Genomic DNA, 19,766 nt, shown 5'->3' with positions numbered 1-19,766 from the left:
TTTCCTTCCTTATATGATAACCTCATCTTCTGAAGAAGACTCACCTCAAAGGAAGGGATGTTCTTTACCACAATCATTACTTAAAAACCTAATTCCTCCAGTTCTGGGGCCAGGAGTCCAAAATCAGTATCATCAGGCCAAACTCAAAGTGCTAGCAGGGCCACACTCTGGAGGAATTAGGGGGGAATCTGTTCCTTGCTTTTTCCAGCTCCTGGTGGCTGGCTGCCAGCACTTCTTTGGTTTGTGGCCACATGACCCCAATCTCTGACTTAATGGTCACATTGCTTGTCCTCTAAAATCTCCATTTCCCTCTCATAAGAAACATAATTACATTTGGGGTTGGCACAAATAATCCAGGATAATCTCCCTATCTCAAGATCCTTAATTACATTTAAAGAACCCTCTCCTTTGTTCACAGAAACATTCACAGGTTCCAGGGATTAGGATGAAGATATCCTTTGGGTGGCCATTTTTCAGTCTACAACAAAAGTTAGGTGCAATATAAGGTTATGAAGACTCTTTTGCTTCTCAGCATCTTTGAATTACCTGAAAATCCAGATGTTTCCAATTGTATTTAACTGATCCCTGAAATTGGCAACTTTATTGTATATACTGTCAATATTCCCACCAATACCCTGGGAGTTGATTTTGACACTAGGAAATTATCTTTAATGTGTACTGTATTACCAAGTAAGGTCTTACTAAACCTTCCTTTACAAAAATGCCTGTGAGGGCTTCCTTTCGACTCTCCTGCCTCTAGCTTGCCACTTTTCCACACCATCCAAGAAAAGCTTTAAAGTCCATTTGATGATGCCACCTGTGTGCTCAAGGGCTGTGACACATTATTTTTTCAGCTTTTACTTCCTAAAAGCACCAAGTCCTGAATAAGACCTTTCAAGACCCTAAGCATCAAAAATACTAATGTCCCTGATTCTCTATGAATCCTACGTTTGCTGGTTAAGAACTACATTTTATTATCAATACAGAGATCTACCCAACAGCAGTTTAAATAAGGAAGTTTATTTCTCTTTCAAGAAAGAAATCCAGAGGTAATTAACGGTTTGAAGAGCAATCCTTTAAAGTTAACATGAACAAGGTTCTTTCCATCTTTAAGGTAACCTCATAGTCCAAGATTCCTTCTGAAGTTCCAGTCATTTTATACATTTTTCGGGGGAGCAGGTAAAAGGAAGCACAGAAGGGCAGAAAGTGCTCTCACCTCTTCTCTTCCAAAGACCTTTCTAGAAATTGTGCACACTTCCTTTTGTTTTTCATTGGCCAGAACTTAGTCAAATGACCACATTGTACTGCAATAGAAGAAAACCTAATTTTCAGTGTGATACATTATGCAGGGCTTTGTTACAAGAATGCAAGAATGGATATTAGGAGGCAAACTGGCAACCCCTTCCTCTATGCCCTAAAGTGAGTTTTTACCCTCACAAAACCTCTCAGCAGAAATTAATTACCTTTACCCAAGTCCTAACAAAGTCCCTCTTCTGATGGATAGAAAAATCCCTCAATGGCATTATTTTGAGCAAAAATGTACCGAGGTGGGAAAGAAGTGGAGAGACGAGTCTAAAATACCTCAGCTAATTCCACAGTGCATACTTACAGAACTCCCTTATAGAATCAGCTAAATTATAGTCAACGGGAGAGCATAATTCCCCATACCTTAAAAGTGGTCTGTGCCCAATGATTTTCCAGAGTACAATACAGAAAGGGAAGGGAAAGAATAATTTGACAATGGAGAAACATGAGACACACTACTCCTGCCAGGTGATCAAGGTTAATCAACAGTCATAAATCACACTGAAAGTATATAACCTTGATATAATTACTTTTTATTTTTGTGATCTTCTTTCCCCAAACTCATGATCCCAGTCTGATCATGACAGAAAGATTAAAATTCTGGCAAAAGGGCATCATCCCAAATACCTGACCAGTACTCTTTAAAACTGCTAAGTCATCAAAACAACCACACCTATTACTGGATTATCTTTTTGCTGTTGAGTTTTAATAGTCCTTTATGATAGTATCTGTAGAAGAAACATAAAGGTCTTTAATTTTCATGAGGTTCTAATTCATCTACTTTTCGTTTTGTTGCTAGTGTTTTTTTGGTGCCATATTTAAGAAATCATTGCCAAATTCAAGGTCATAAAGATTTATATTAATTTTCTTCTAAGAATTTTATCATTTTGCTCTTAAATTGAGGTCTTTGATCCATTGTGTTAATTATTGTACATGGTGAGGTAGATGTTAACCTCATTTTTTTATATGTAGATAATCCAGGTTTCCAAAAACATTTGTTGAAGAGACAATTCTTTCCCCATTGAATTGATGTTGGGTCACTGTCAAAAATCAATTGACCACGGATATATGTATTTCTGGACTTCCAATTCTATTCCTTTGATTCAACTGCCAATCCTTTCTGCCAGAACCACACTAGTTTTTAAATGTAACTTGTGTAAGTTTTGGAATAGGAAAATGTGAATCTTACAATTTGTTCTTTTTCAACATTTTGGCCAGTCAGGGTCTCCTGCAAATTTAGGATTGACTTTCCCACTTCTTCAATAAAAGACCATTGAGATTTTGATAGGTATGCACTGAATCTGTTGACCGCTTTAGAGAATATTGTCATTTTAACATTAACTCGTCCAATACATGAAAACAGGATGTTTTTCCATTTATTTAGGCCTTAATTATTTTTAGCACATTTTGTAGTTAGTGTACAAAACTTTCAACTCTTTGGTTGCATTATTTCATAGGTATTTTATTCTTTTAGATGCTATTGTTACTGGAATTACTTTCTTAATTTTCTTTTGTTCATTGCTAAAATACAGAACCATAACTGATTTTTATGCTAATCTTCTATCCTGAATCCTTGCTGAATTTATTTATTAGCTCTAACATATTTCATGGATTCTATAGAATCTTATACATAAAAGATCATGTCATCTGTGACAAGAGCTTTATTTTTGCCCTAATTACTACAGACTGATTGAACTTGTAAGCAAAAAACAATAAAGAAACATTCTAGGCTTGTAATTTCAGCATGATCTTGAGAATCTACATAGGAATGTAGGCATTATATATTTCTTTCCACATCTGTATGTGTCATAAATAGGAAAGGAAGCACATTAGCCTTTGCAGCTGAAGAGCATATAACATATTATAAACATTCCAAAGTCAACAGCATTTTAAATTTTGCACAATTATAAAACAGATTTTTGTACTTGTTTTGTACTGAAGTATATTTAAGACATTTCAAAATAATGAGAAAATAGAAACAAATCTGAGAAACAATTTTACCTTTAAAATTTATTACCAAAGCTATACATACAAAATGAAATCCTAATTATAAAAGATGCATCTGGAATAAGTTATAATACACTTCAATAAGAATGAGTTCATGTGTGTATGTAAGTGACTTAAATGTTTTCAGTGACTGGCATTGCTTTATGCACTACATAGAACAGTATCTACTAATTAAAGTATCTGAATTACAAGGCTTTAGAAGGCTTTAAATACAATATCCAGATAAATCAACAACAAAAGGCAGCTCAATTTTGAAAGTATATTAGAATACAGAATCTCTCATATGAGATTATCCCCCATTCCTCTTGAAAGAAGTTTCCAAGAGAAGTTTTTTTAACAAACTAATATTAGAATGTCTTCTTAAGAAAAAAATTAATGCATGGCAGTGAGTGGTGTTTTATTGCTTTAAGAAAGAAATGTATTTTTGGTATCACTAATATAAAATTTATAATATTTATATTTACATAATCATATATAAAAATATAGAATATAACCAAAACATAAATTTTGGATAGTTTTCAAATATGAAAACGTTGTGCTATTAAAAATGCTTAACAAGGTAGTTCTTAATATACTGTTATAATCATAAAAGTAAACAAAAAATATTTTAAAACGTATTAACCTTAATTAGAATTGTAAAAATGTTTATCTAAAATGCATTCATTTTCACATGAAAGTACAGAATTGTGCAGCCAAAAGTTGTTCAAGTGTCCTTGCAAATCATGACTTAAACACTGGTTTTTTAAGTGAATGGGCAGGCAAAAGGCATTGAAGAAAACAAAGACAAATAGAGTATGGCAAAGACACTATGGTTAAGTTTCTAGTATGATACAATAAACTATTTTTAAGAAGGAAAAAAATTAAAAGTGCTTAAATGAAAAATTTCAAAGTCACTGATTACTCTTAAGTGCCAAAAATGTTATCAAAATAACTTTAATTAAGAGTTGGCCACACTTCAACTATTGATATGTATACACAGAACTACTGTTACTATAATACCTTATTCAATCAAACTTCCAATATTTATCAGTTACCTCTGTAACTATCTTACACATGTATACAAATACCAGAAGTTTAAATATTTTTATCTACTATTTTAATCTTTTCCTTATAAATGCAGGATTTAATCTTGCATCAGTTATGTGAAGTCATGACAAAGGTTAATTAAATAAGAACTGAATATAAAGAATGTTTGATACCATGACATCATGATCTGGAACAACTGAAGTTTTCTACCTCTTGCTCGATTTTCTAGATAAAGCACAGGAAGGAAAAACAGCAGTAAGTTTCAATATGGAAAAAGCTAAAGAAACATTATCCTATTGCTTTAATTTATTCAGTAAACAACCTTAAGGATATTATTACCTATGTATATATCTGATATCACATAGAAATAGAAATTTTAGTTCAATACTATGACTATCACATAAACTGATTAACACTGATGGGACTTCATTATTTAAATCCCTTTGAAATGAGCCTGAGATGTGTTTCATTTCATCTTACATTAAATTCTAATAGTTATAACCAAGGCAGTGGTATACGTACAGATATTAATATTTTATGTATCATATTATTACACTATATAGGTAGCATAGTACATTTAGTAGGCACACTAAACAATAGATACATACTAGTAATGATAAAGTAAGTACCAGTAATATATACATACTATATAGTTATCAATTTTTTTAAGGTATCATTGATATACAATCTTATGAAGGTTTCACATGAGGAACACTGTGGTTACAACATTCACCCATATCAGGTTCCCCTGCCAACACCCCACTGCAAACACTGACCATCAGCATAGTAAGAAGCTATAGAGTCACCACTTCTCTTCCCTGTGCTATACTGTCTTCCCTGTGACCCCCCTACATTATGTGTGCTAATCATGTCCCTAAATCCCCTTATTCCTCCCTCCGCTCCCACCTTCCCCAACCCCTCCCTTTTGGTAACGGCTAGTCCCTTCTTGGCATAACTAAGTCTGCTCCTGTTTTGTTCCCTCAGTTTTGCTTTGTTGTTATACTCCACAAATGAGTGAAATCATTTCTACTTGTCTTTCTCTGCCTGGCTTATTTCACTGAGCATAATACCCTCTGGCTCCATCCATATTGTTGCAAATAAGAGGATTTTTCTTTTTCTATGGCTGAATAATATTCCATTATGTATATGTACGTCTTCTTTATCCATTTACCTATTGATGGACACTTAGGTGGCTTCTATACCTTGGCTACTGTAATAAACATAGGCATGCGAGGGGATGAAAGATGGTAGTGTGAGAGGAGAGACAGAGGCTTCCGCCTAAAACTGGATACAATTAGAAAATTTAATTGGCGCAACTAATCCTGAGAGAGCAACAGGAAACAGGGCGGCGTCAGACTGTACACACCTGGAGAAAAGAGAAGACCTCACCAAACGGGGTAACATTCCAGAGCTGCGGCTCCACAGGACCTGAGCCCTTACCCGACGCCAGCTCACCGGCGGGAGGAAGAAAAACGGGCAGGGAGGGAGTGGAAGGCTTGGGAATGCTGAATACCTAGCTCCGGAGATTTGCTCTGGGAGCACAAACCTACATTTCATGGTGCTTTCATGAGACTCGCATGACTACCAGGTTGGAAAGTTAATACAGGCAGAGTTCCTGGGGAGACTGGAATTATGGCCGCTTGTGGAAAACAGGGATCCATATCCGGCTGCTCTGGGACAAAAGCTTGTATCTGTGTGCATGGCCCACTGGTTCAGGCAGTGGAGACAGGCACAGCAGATAGGAAACAGGGAACAGCTCTTTCCTCCCAAAAGGCACCAAAATCCCTGCGACACCCGACATTGCTTCAGGGGCTCAGCAGCTCCAGAATACAGCTTCTAGACACTAGAGGGCGCCATATACAAACATGAAACGCCAAAGGAACCTTGTCCAGAGTAAAATTATTAAAACAATTTCCGAGAAAGATTTAAATGATATGGACCTTGTGACTCTTTCTGAAAGGGAGTTCAAAATTAAAATCATCAACATTTTAATAGAGATACGAAAAAACATCCAAGAACTCAGGAATGAATTCAGGTCAGAGATCCAATCATTGAAGAGCACAATGGAGGGTATTAAATGCAAGTTGGATAGAGTGGAGGAGACAATAAATGAAATAGAAACTAGAGAAGAGGAACACAAAGAAGCTGAGGCACAGAGAGAAAAAAGGATCTGTAAAGATGAAAGAATATTGAGAGAACTGTGTGACCAATCCAAGCAGAACAATATTCGCATTACAGGGATACCAGAAGAAGAAGAGAGAGAGAATGGTATAGAAAGTGTCTTTGAGGATGTAGTTGCTGAAACCTTCCCAAATCTGGGGAAGGAGATAGCCTCTCAGGCCATGGAGATCCACAGATCTCCAAACACAAGGGACCCAAGGAAGACAACACCAAGACACATAGTAATTACAATGGGAAAGATCAAGGATAAGGACAGACTGTTAAAAGCAGCCAGAGACAGAAATAAGATCACATACAAAGGAAAGCTAACATCAGACTTCTCAGCAGAAACCTCACAGGCCGGGAGGGAGTGGCATGATGTATTTAATGCCATGAAGCAGAAGGGCCTGGAACCAAGATTACTTTATCTGGCAAGATTATCATTTAAATTTGAAGGCAGGATTAAACAATTTCCAGATAAGCAAAAGCTGAGAGAATTTACCTCCCACAAACCATCTCTGTAGTCTATTTTGGAGAGACTGCTTTAGATGGAAGTGTTCCTAGGGTTGGATAGCTGTCACCAGAGGTAGTAAAACCATGGTAGGGAGGATGGAGCAGCTGATTATGAGGCAAATGCAAAATTAAATTGACTATCCCCAAAGTCAATCAAGGGATAGACAAAAAGTACAGGATTTTATACCTAATATATAAAGAATGAAGGAGGAAGAAAAAGGAGTAGAAATAGAAAAGAACCTTTAGATTGTGTTTGTAACAGTGTACTAGGTTGAGTTAAGTTGGACTCTTAGATACTAAGGAAATTAACCTTGAACCTTTGGTAACCACGAATCTAAAACCTGAAATGGCAATAAGTACATACGTATCGATAATCACCCTAAATGTAAATGGACTGAATGCACCAATCAAAAGACACAGAGTCATTGAATGGATAAAAAAACAAGACCCATCTATATGCTGTGTACAAGAGACTCACCTCAAACCCAAAGACATGCACAGACTAAAAGTCAAGGGATGGAAAAAGATATTATTTCATGTAAACAACAGGGAGAAAAAAGCAGGTTTTCCAGTACTAGTATCAGACAAAATAGACTTCAAAACAAAGAAAGTCACAAGAGATAAAGAAGGACATTACATGATAAAGGGCTCAGTCCAACAAGAGGATATAACCATTATAAGTATATGTGCACTCAACACAGGAGCACCAGCATATGTGAAACAAATACTAACAGAACTAAAGGAGGAAATACAATGCAATGCATTCATTTTAGGAGACTTCAACACACCATTCACTCCAAAGGACAGATCTACCAGACAGAAAATAAGTAAAGACACAGAGGCACTGAACAACACACTAGAACAGATGGACCTAATAGACATCTATAGAACTCTACACCCAAAAGCAACAGGATACACATTCTTTTCAAGTGCACATGGAACATTCTCCAGAATTGACCACATACTAGGCCACAAAAAGAGCCTCAGTAAATTCAAAAAGATTAAAATTCTACCAACCAACTTTTCAGACCACAAAGGAATAAAATTAGAAATAAATTGTAGAAAGAAAGCAAAAAGTCTCACAAATAGATGGAGGTTTAACAACATGCTCCTGAATAGTCAATGGATCAACAACCAAATTAAAATGGAAATCCCGCAATATATGGAAATAAATGACAAAAAGAACACAAAGCCCCAACTTTTGTGGGACGCAGCGAAGGCAGTCTTAAGAGGAAAGTATATAGCAATCCACGCATATTTAAAGAAGGAAGAACAATCCCAAATGAATAGTCTAACATCACAATTATCGAAACTGGAAAAAGAAGAACAAATGAGGCCTAAAGTCAGCAGAAGAAGGGACATAATAAATATCAAAGAAGAAATAAACAAAATTGAGAAGAATAAAACAATATCAAAAAAAAAATCAATGAAACTAAGAGCTGGTTCTTTGAGAAAATAAAATAGATAAGCCTCTAGCCAGACTTATTAAGAGAAAAAGAGAATCAACACACATCAACAGAATCAGAAACAAGAAAGGAAACATCACGACAGACGCCACTGAAATACAAATAATTATTACAGACTACAATGAAAACCTGTATGCTAACAAGCTGGAAAACCTAGGAGAAATGGACAACTTCCTAGAAAAATACAACCTTCCAAGACTGACCAAGGAAGAAACACAAAATCTAAGCAAACCAATTACCAGCAAAGAAATTGAAGTGGTAATCAAAAAACTACCCAAGAACAAAACCCCCAGGCCAGACTGATTTACCTCAGAATTTTATCAGACATACAGAGAAGATATAATACCCATTCTCCTTAAAGTTTTCCAAGAAACAGAAGAGGAGCAAATACTCCCAAACTTATTCTATGAAGCTAACATCACCCTAATACCAAAACCAGGCAAAGACACCACCAAAAAAGAAAATTACAGACCAACATCCCTGATGAACATAGATACAAAAATAGTCAACAAAATATTAGCAAACCGAATTCAAAAACACATCAAAAGGATCATACACCATGACCAAGTGGGATTCATCCCAGGGAAGCAAGGATAGTACAACATTTGAAAATCCATCAACATTATCCACCACATAAACAAAAAGGACAAAAACCACATGGTCATCTCCATAGATGCTGAAAAAGTATTCGACAAAATTCAACATCCATTCATGATAAAAACTCTCAACAAAATGGGTATAGAGGGCAGGTAACTCAACATAATAAAGGCCATATATGATAAACCCACAGCCAACATTATACTGAACAGTGAAAAGCTGAAGGCTTTTCCTGTGAGATCAGGAACAAGACAGGGATGCCCACTCTCCCCACTGTTATTCAACATAGTACTGAAGGTCCTAGTCATGGCAATTAGACAAAACAAAGAAATACAAGGAATCCAGATTGGTAAAGAAGTTAACTGTCACTATTTGCAGATGACATGATATTGTACATAAAAAACCCTAAAGACCCCACTCCAAAACTACCAGAACCGATATCGAAAGACAGCAAAGTTGCAGGATACAAAATTAACACACAGAAATCTGTGGCCTTCCTATATACTAACAATGAACTAACAGAAAGAGAAATCAAGAAAACAATTCCATTCACAATTGCATCAAAAAGAATAAAACACTTAGGAATAAACCTTACCAAGGAAGTGAAAGACCTATACCCTGAAAACTATAAGACATTCTTAAGAGAAATTAAAGAGGACACTAACAAATGGAAACTCATCCAATGCTCCTGGCTAGGAAGAATTAATATCGTCAAAATGGCCATCCTGCTCAAAGCAATATACAGATTTGATGCAATCCCTATCAAATTACCAACAGCATTCTTCAATAAACTGGAAGAAATAGTTCAAAAATTCATATGGAACCACCAAAGACCCTGAACAGCCAAAGCAATTCTGAGAAGGATGAATCAAGTGGGGGGGAGCTTGCTCCTCAATTTCAAGCTCTACTACAAAGTCACAGTAATCAAAACAATTTGGGCACAAGAACAGAGCCACAGACCAGTGGAACAGAACAGAGACTCCAAACATTAACCCAAACATATATGGCCAATTAATATATGATAAAGGAGCCATGGACATACAATGGGGAAATGACAGTCTCTTCAACAGATGGTGCTGGCAAAGCTGGACAGTTAGATGTAAGAGAATGAAACTGGATCACTGTCTAACCCCATACACAAAAGTAAATTCAAAATGGATCAAAGACCTGAATGTAAGTCATGAAACCATAAAACTCTTAGAAAAAAACATAGGCAAAAATCTCCTGGACATAAACATGAGTGACTTCTTCATGAACATATCTCCCAGAGGAAGGGAAACAAAAGCAAAATTGAACAAGTGGGACTATACCAAGCTGAAAAGCTTCTGTACAGCAAAGGACACCATCAATAAAACAAAAAGGTACCCTACAGTATGGGAGAATATATTCATAAATGACAGATCCAATAAAGGGTTGACAACCAAAATATATAAAGAGCTCACACACCTCAACAAACAAAAAGTGAACAATCCAATTAAAATATGGGCAGAGGAGCTAAAGAGACAGTTCTCCAAAGAAGAAATTCAGATGGCCAACAGACACATGAAAAGATGCTCCACATTGCTAGTCGTCAGAGAAATGCAAATTAAAACCACAATGATATATCACCTCACACCAGTAAGGATGGCCACCATCCAAAAGACAAACAACAAATGTTGGCCAGGTTGTGGAGAAAGGGGATCCCTCCTACACTGCTGGTGGGAATGCAAATTAGTTCAACCATTGTAGAACGCAGTATGGAGGTTCCTCAAAATGCTCAAAATAGAAATACCATTTGACCCAGGAATTCCACTTCTAGGAATTTACCCTAAGAATGCAGCACTCCGGTTTGAAAAAGACATATGCACCCCTATGTTTATCGCAGCCTTATTTACAATAGCCAAGAAATGGAAGCAACCTAAGTGTCCATCAATAGATGAATGGATAAACAAGATGTGGTACATATACACAATGGAATATTATTCAGCCATAAGAAGAAAACAAATCCTACCATTTGCAGCAACATGGATGGAGCTAGATAGCATTATGCTCAGTGAAATAAGCCAGGCGGAGAAAGACAAGTACCAAATGATTTCACTCATATGTGGAGTATAAGAGCAAAGGCAACCTGAAGGAACAAAACAGCAGCAGAATCACCCATCCCACGAATGGACTAATGGTTACCAAAGGGAAAGGGACTTGGCAGGAGGGGTGGGAATGGACGGTTAAGGCAGGGAAAAAGAAAGGGGGCCTTACGATTAGCATGTATAATGTGGGGGGTGGGGGTGAGCATAGGGAGGGATGTGCAACAGAGAGAAGACAAATAGTGATTTTACAGCATCTTACTACGCTGATGGTCAGTGACTGTAATGGGGTTTGTTGGGAGGGACTTGGTGAAGGAGGAGTCTAGTAACCATAATGTTCTTCATGTAATTGTAGATTAATGATAATAAAATGAATAAAAAAATAAGTAAAATAAACATAGGGATGCATATGTCTTTTTCAATGAAGGACCTTGTTTTCTTAAGGTAAATTCCTAAGAGAAAAATTCCTTGGTCAAATGGTATTTCTATTTTTAGTTTTTTGAGGAACCTCCATACTGCTTTCCACAATGGCTGAACTACTTTAAATTCCCACCAGCAGTGTAGGAGGGTTCCCCTTTCTCCACATTCTCACCAGCATTTGTTGTTCCTTGTCTTTTGGATGTTGGCTTTTAATTGGTGTGGTAACTCGTTTTAATTTGCATTTCTGTGATAATTAGCGATGTGGAACATCTTTTCCTGTGCCTGTTGGCCATCTGAATTTCTTTTTTGGAGAAGTGTCCAGATTCTCTGCCTATTTTTTAATCAGGTTATTTGCTTTTTGGGTGTTGAGGCGTGTGAGCTCTTAATATATTTTGGATGTTAACCCCTTGTCAGATAGTCATTTATGAATATATTCTCCCATACTGTAGGATGTCTTTTTGTTCTGCTGATTGTGTCCTTTCCTGTACAGAAGCTTTTTAGTTTGATGTAGTTCCATTTGTTCATTTTTGCTTTTGTTTCCCTTGTCTGAGGAGATGTTTTCAGGAAAAAGTTGCTCATGTTTATATTTAAGAGATTTTTGCCTGTTTTCTGCTATGAGTTTTACGCATCCAATGTTTATTTTCAAAAATTAGTACCTAATGCCCACTTACAAAGCAAAATTAAGAGACGACCAAACAGGTCTGTCTTTAAGTCTATCTTAAAAAGGAGCTAAATATCAAAACAATTTGTTACTGGCACAAGAACAGACCCACAGATAGATCAATGGAACCGAATACAGGGCCCAGATATAAACCCATGCTTATATGGTCAATTAATAGATAAAAGAGCCATAAATACACAATGGGGAAATGACAGCCTCTTCAACAACTGGTGTTGGCAAAAGTGGACAGCTACATGCAAGAGAATGAAACTAGATAACTGTCTAACTCCATACACATAAGTAAACTTGAAATGGATCAAAGACCTGAATGTAAGTCATGAAACCATAAAACTCATAGAAGAAAACAGGCAAAAATCTTTGAATATAAAAATGAGCAACTTTTTCCTGAACACATCCATCTTTTCAGGCAAGGGAAACAAGATAAAAATGAACAAGTGGGACTACATCAAACTAAAAAGCTTTGTACAGCAAAGGACACCATCAGCAGAACAAAAAGGCATCCTACAGTATGGGAGAATATATTTGTAAACAACGTATCTGATAAGGGTTTAACATCCAAAGTATATAAAGAGCTCACATGCCTCAACACCCAAAAAACAAACAACCTGATTAAAAATGGGCAGACAACCTAATAGATACTACTCCAAGAAAGAAATTCTGATGGTCAACAGGCACATGAAAAGATGCTCCACACATCACTAATTATTAAAGAAATGCAAATTAAAACCACAATGAGATATTACCTCATATCAATTAGGATGGTCACTACCCAAAAGACAAGAAATAACAAATTTATTGGCAAGTATGCAGAGAAATGGGAACCCTCCTACACTGTTGGTAGGAATGTAAATTGGTACAACCACTGTGGATATGGAGGTTCCTCAAAAAACTAAAAATAGAAATACCATTTGACCCAGGAATTCTACTACTAGCAATTTACCCAAAGAAAACAACATTCCTGATTCAAAAAGACATATGCACCCCTATGTTTATCGCTGCACTATTTGAAATAGCCAAGATATGGAAGCAACCTAAATGTCCATCAACAGATGAATGGATAAGATGTGGTACATATACACATTGGAATTTATTCAGCCATAAAAAGAAATCCTGACATTTGCTGCAACATGGATGGAGCTAGAGGGTATTGTGCTCAGTGAAATAAGTCAGGCAGAGAAAGACAAATACCAAATGACCTCATTTATTTGTGGAGTATAAAACAAAACACAACAGAAGGAACAAAATAGCAGTAGACTCATACACAGAGAAGGGACTAGTGGTTACCAAGGGGAAGAAGTAGGTGGGGAGGGGGAAGGGGGGATAAAGGGGCACAGTAATTCACAATCACAATATAAGTTGGTCAGATGGATGGTAGAACAGCACAGAGAATACAGTTAATGGTTCTGTAACCACTTACTATGTTGACAGTGATTGCACTAGACGGGGTGAGGATTTCATAATATGGGTAACTGTTAAACCACTGTGTTGTGTATTTGAAACCAACATAAAATTGTGTATCAGTGATAAATCAATTAAAAAAAGAGCTACATATGTTCACTAATACAAACTGAAAGATTTTTCATAGTTTAGTGATTCTATAGTTTCAGTTTATTAAAGAAACACAAAAAGTGAAATGTTGGATTAAAAAAATTACAGAACTCAGTTATTTCCAGAAATAATCAATGATCCACAATTAAAAAATGCTCTCAAAAATTTTTATTATCAGTTAATGCCTCATATAAATGTTTACCTGAATAAGTGTTGTTTTGTCATAGTCCTTGCGATGCTTATAAATACACTGGCTGATTATTGCATACAAATTCTCCAAATGAAAAATATTGTATTCTTGACTTTTTTTAACAACAGTCCTCAAAAGATTCTAAAAGGAAACATGAGAGATAAATTCCCTGAGATATTTTAATTTTGAAGATTTTGGAAATTTTTAGCATATAAACCAGAAGGAGGGCAGACCCAGTCACTTGATGAGACATGACAGCCTAATAGTGGCTCTGACATTTAGCCATAGTTAACCTTACCCTTATTCTATGATCCTGGGATGTGCCCTAAACTCCTATCCTAAAAACTATAGCTAAGGAAGTTGCCAGTTTTAATTCTAGCCATAAATCTCTATATATGAGTTTAAAATAATCCCTTTAATTAATTCCTTTAATTAACAGGAAAAAGGCAGTATTTTTTCAGAGCATTTTATGGCACTATAAGTACATTGTAATAAATTCTTCAAGTGAAACAAAAAGTGATAGTACATAAATGGTGAACTACCTCACCACTTCACTGTTCTTTTTCTTATAAAAGGGATTTTCCATCTGCTCAGTGTTCTTTCTCATGACTGAAATGGACTCACTGGATTTCCTTGATTCTTCAAGTCTGATGCTGCCAGGATATTCCATTACCATTGGTTAACAAAAACATGCCATTGTGGTTAAGTAAAAACCAACTAAAATGCCCACAGTAATGATCATAAAAACAATGTATAGGATCAGCAATGTAGGCAGGTATGTTAAAAACTATCGACACACTAGCCATCTCCAATCACTTGTCTTATGAATGTTACTATATACCAACTTTATTTCTTCATAAAGATCATTATTTACTGTATGTCAAACTGGCACAGTGCATTATAAGAGAGACAGAGGTCCCTCTTTTGGTGGGTTGTTACTAATCTGCACAGGGAAAGAATTAAGACTTCAGTGTACACACATCTAACCGCTCATGGTCCACAGTAAGTGAGGGTACAGGCTGAGAAAGAATTGCCAAAGCCTTTTCAACACTGATGAGCTGCTGCTGCTCTACTTGGGAACGTCGTGCTCGGGTCAGTCGCAGAACACACATTTCTAGAATGAAAATTCAGTAACTATTATTTGGTTCACAGATATTATAATGCCCAAAATAAACAGATTAAATAACAGGATATCTTCACTAAGACCAAACACTAATTCTGGTTTATAGGCTGCTTTGAGACTAAGATGCTGTGACTTACACACTCAAAAATTAAGGACACTGGAAATATATTTCTCAAACTGAGTATTTCAGGGGATCCTCAGCAGATCAGAATGTCTTCTACATAGGCATTAAGAATCAGAGAATTTAAGAGCTTGAAGGGACTTCAGTAATCTAGGAGTTGCAAATTACTACCCATAGGCCACATCTGGCCTACTGCTATAAAGTTTTATTAGAACACAACCACAGCCATGTTACATACATGTATCAATGTGGTTTTCGAGAAGAGTTAAGTAGTGACAGAAACTATATGGCTAAATATTTACCATCAGGCCCTTTACATAAAAATTTTGCCGGTCGCTGATCTAGAACAATTTACTCACAAACAGATGATAAAAATGAGGCTGAGAGGGATAAAGAGACTTCTCTACAGTCAGTGTACTTAATGGTTATAAGAACGAGGACAAGAAGCCAAATCTCCTGATTAGTAAACAAGTACCTGTCCCACTATCGTCCTTTTAAAAAAGATTAAAAAAGGAAAAACAGTAACTCTGAACCCGAACAAAATACACTAAACAGCCAGATGGTTACCATTTAAAATAGTCACAATGGAAAGGCTATATATTAGTCTATTGTGCTATGATTACTCAGTCACACTAGAACTCATTTCAAGGTAGTCCTTGAAAAAGATTTGTCTATAGCTTATAATCCATTTATAATCTTTTTGAAGAAAACCAGTCATTACCTTAGTCAGTACTTATTTTCAACCAAAATGAAATTTTATTACCCCTCTCTTTGCTTTTCCAAAAGCCAAACAAATCTACTGCTAAAGGTCCAAGAAGATACACAGAGAAGACAATTCTGTATTTAAAACTTAGGGAGCAGGATCATTAGACAAAATATAAATAATCTGACTTAACCTACAATTGGGTTAAGGAATGAGGAGAGGGCACCCTGCCAACTTTTAAAAACTGTATAGTCAAGCAGCCTGCTACATGCTTTAGATGGATTATTTTATTCAATACTCAGAATGTCTCATTTCCCAGCCCCAAGTTTGCAATGAGAAAACAGGCTGGATAAGTCAAAAACCTTGTCCAAAGTTACAAGGTACTAAGTAGTAGACTAGGGGCTCAAATCCAGGTGTATTTGATGCTACTGTGTGCTTTTAACAATGGTGATTTACTAGCTTAGTAGTTATTAAGTAAAGATACTGCTATTTTTCATAACTAACATCTGCACTCTGAAAGACAAGGAAAAAGAAACTGAGATGGTAAATAGTTACTTAAGAACTTTGAAACCTCTTTTAAATTGCTTAATTGAGAAAGACTTACCTTTTGCTTCATTTTCATCAGAAGTATCTATTATCTGGGAGCTAGAAGCATCTCCATTGCAAACAATCTTATCTTTCCTCAATTCTGTACATGCTGTAGTCTTTCTGGATTCTTCAAGTTTATTCTCAATACTACACACACTTGAATTATTATTTCCCAATTCTGTTTTGCTTTCAGAGGTATTTTGCTGCTTCTCATTTTCTTCCACTGAAGACTCTCCTGTATTTCTGGTCTCATTGTGGTCTACACTTGTGTCTTGGTTTTCCTCTGTATCACTCTCAAGTTTGTCATAAGCTACATTTTGGCTATCATCTTTTGCCTGTGAAATCCTCCTTCGTTTCGTTAAGGTACCTACGTACCACTTTGACTTTTTGCGGATTTTTCTCTTTAACTGAGCTTTAAAGAAATTAGAGAGAAAGGATAAAAGAACATTCAACAGTTTTCTAAAGTCTAAGTAAGTGGGGATAAAAATACTTTGTGAGATATGAGGATAGAGTTTGAGAAACCATCATAGTTTTGTATTGTTGGAATATGCAAACACAAGTAGAGAGTACTGTGAGAAGGTAGGAAGTAGACAACCTGTCATTCAAAGGAGCTTGAATTTTATCTTGAGCATTTTTTAAAAACCTTGAGTAATATTAAGGACAATGACATAGACTGTCTAATGCACATATTACAAAGACCACTTTGACAGCAGCATAAGAATGAAATGGAGGAAGGGCAAGACTAAACATGGCCTTCAATTACTATAGGAACTTACTATATAAATAGGAACTCTTCTAAATTCTTTATGTGAACTAGCTCATTGAAATTTCACTTTAACCTGATCAGGTTTGTTCCCATTATCAACATCATTGTTATAGATGAAGAAACTCAGGTATATACAGACTACAAATTCTGTCTAGACTAGATGCAGTATTAACCACACCACAGCACTATATTTGGGAAAGTCATCCACACTGTTGTATGTACTTGAAGTTTAATCATTCTCACTATTGTGTAATAATCTTCATTTTCCCATTCTGATGTTGAGGGACATCTAGGTTGCTCCCAGTGATATGCTATCATGATTATGGGCTCTAAGAACATTCTTGTGTAAATCTTTTGGTGACCATAATGCATGAAATCCTGTTGGGTATACAGCTATAATGGATTGTTTTAAGGGAGTCATTTTCCATTCTCAATTTCCACATATATACTTAAGGTTGCTTTGAACTGGAACATTCTGGTAGTTTGTAGTGGAAGTCTCCTGCTGGTTTGCCTTTCTTATCCTCCCTTTCCCAGCTGCCTCCCCCCATTCTGACAAAAGGGCTTACTCTATCTTAGATCAGTTACCCTAAGATGGACAAGCAAGCACTACAATAGGGGAAGGTTCCACCCAGCTGCACACACACACACACTTTTTAAAATTTTTGTTTAAAATGTTGGAGATCTAACAAGGCACTGAGGAATTATGACCAAAATCTGAAAAAACAAATGAACAGTTGAGAGGCTAAGAAGCTGGGAAGAATGTGACATTCATGGGGATTTAAGAGCAAAAATTGAAATTAAGGGATTCCCAACAGAGGAAGTCTCAGGAAAACCCACGTTATGGGTTGGTACCCCTTAGAGTTACACCCTAAGAATAGGGAAGAACTAGTAGGAAATAGACTAGGATTTATAGAAAATGAAAATCAGCTTCAAATCAGGTCAATCCAGAATTAGATAAAGGTGAACTGGGATTGAGTGGTACAAACCTGCATTTATTTCAAGAATGGTGTTGCCTTAATAGTAACAAAATCAAAGTAATTCACTACATAAATATAAATTAAGGATACTGAGAGAGTAAATGGCATTTAGAAGAGAATAAAGGTTATAATTTCTTAAGTAAAAATGACCCAAACATTCTTACCAGGAGTGCTACAAGCCACAGGAGTACTTGGAGTCTTTAATTTTTCATTCTGCTCTGGATCTGATCTTTTATCACCAGCAGGAGTGGAATTTTGCTTTGACATCACATGGTAGTAAGATGGGGCATATTTGGAGGAACTACAACCTTATAAATAGACGTGTGGGATATCAAATTTCAAAATTTCAAAATTATATGAAGGATTAATTAAAAATGCTCAGTATACCACATTAGAAACCCCTTTACTGATGCCTCATCATTTTCCTACCTCTCTTCTTCCTGGATTCCTGAATTTGTTCACAAAGCTGTTCAAAGTCTTCATCAAGTTCTTCTTTAATTATTGCATAGGCAGTATCTCTTAAAGCACAGGCTCTATGCCTAATCAGACGATCTGAGAAAGAATATAATTAAAACATTAAAAAAAAATAATTTACCAAAAATAAATTCAACATGTTGGGTTAAGATTGCCAGCCATTGCAATTCCTTTTTTACTTTAACCATGAATAGTAAAAGTTACTGGAATTGTGTTACTCTGTTTTTGCTGTCAAGCCAATGTTCTAGACATCTGATTCAATATGGCAGACTAAACCCAAATAATTTTCTGGTGCTATCCTACCCAGATACCTTTGAAATATTGGAAAAAAAAAAAAGACTCAATCAATAGCAAGACTAAACAACAACGTAATAACCACAAAAACAGCAAAGAAGGCTATCAGTGTCATTAGTGAACCAAGGATGTAAAATAATTTTGGAAGAGATATACAGGATGTTACTGCATTGACAGAGAAACTAAACAAAGACAATGAAACAGCAACCCTACACAAGAAACACTAGAAAAAACACTAAATTCAGAGTCCAATGAACTGGAATATACTTTGAAATAGAAAGCAGGTAATAAGTGAATGTAAGATTAGCTTACATTCATCCTCAAAGGGCAGAGGGCTGCAATAGCTATAGTATCCAAAGGGGGCTTCTAACATGGTATTTGGACCTGAAGAAAAAGCAGGGCAAAATCTAAGCACTGGTTCCTGAAGTGTGGGAGCATCAGTATTATCCGGGAACTTGTTGGAAATGCAAATTCTGAAGTCCTACCCTACATCTATATAACCAGCAACCATGGAGATAGGGTCCAATAAGCTGCATCTTAACAAGTCCTTTAGAAGATGCTGATGACTTCTAGTTTGAATACCACTGGTCCAAAGTAATTTTAGATTGGACAGAAAAGGCAACAGCAGCATGACTGCAATGAAATAGAAAAAAATCTATCAGCCTCCAGAGTAAATGCTTCCTTCTTTCTACAATTAAGAGGTGTTCTCAGCTTTGAAGACTGTTTCCCACTGCTCAAATCCA

At 36.1% G+C, this 19,766-nt stretch overlaps 1 protein-coding gene across 5 annotated transcripts in view; it reads right to left on the bottom strand.

Moving 5' to 3' along the window:
- Positions 1-291: 291 nt before the first annotated feature.
- The window catches only part of ATAD2 (ATPase family AAA domain containing 2), a 94,160-nt gene continuing 74,685 nt past the window's right edge, over positions 292-19,766 (bottom strand). For 4 of the 5 annotated variants that reach the window (XM_073230056.1, XM_073230060.1, XM_073230059.1 and 1 more), the window contains 6 exons: positions 18,685-18,807; positions 18,420-18,563; positions 16,529-16,924; positions 14,958-15,091; positions 13,990-14,118; positions 3,301-4,563 (listed from right to left, as the gene is read on the bottom strand). In XM_073230056.1, the coding sequence (XP_073086157.1) occupies positions 4,519-4,563; positions 13,990-14,118; positions 14,958-15,091; positions 16,529-16,924; positions 18,420-18,563; positions 18,685-18,807 (971 nt within the window). In that variant the 3' untranslated portion in view covers positions 3,301-4,518. Of the gene's footprint in view, positions 1,305-3,300; positions 4,564-13,989; positions 14,119-14,957; positions 15,092-16,528; positions 16,925-18,419; positions 18,564-18,684; positions 18,808-19,766 lie in introns of those variants that run through there. The other variant, XM_073230057.1, reaches the window with a different exon arrangement.

Source organism: Manis javanica, chromosome 2 (genome assembly GCF_040802235.1).
Source record: "Manis javanica isolate MJ-LG chromosome 2, MJ_LKY, whole genome shotgun sequence".
NCBI classification, from domain to species: domain Eukaryota; kingdom Metazoa; phylum Chordata; class Mammalia; order Pholidota; family Manidae; genus Manis; species Manis javanica.
This window is presented reverse-complemented; position numbering and strand designations above follow the sequence as displayed.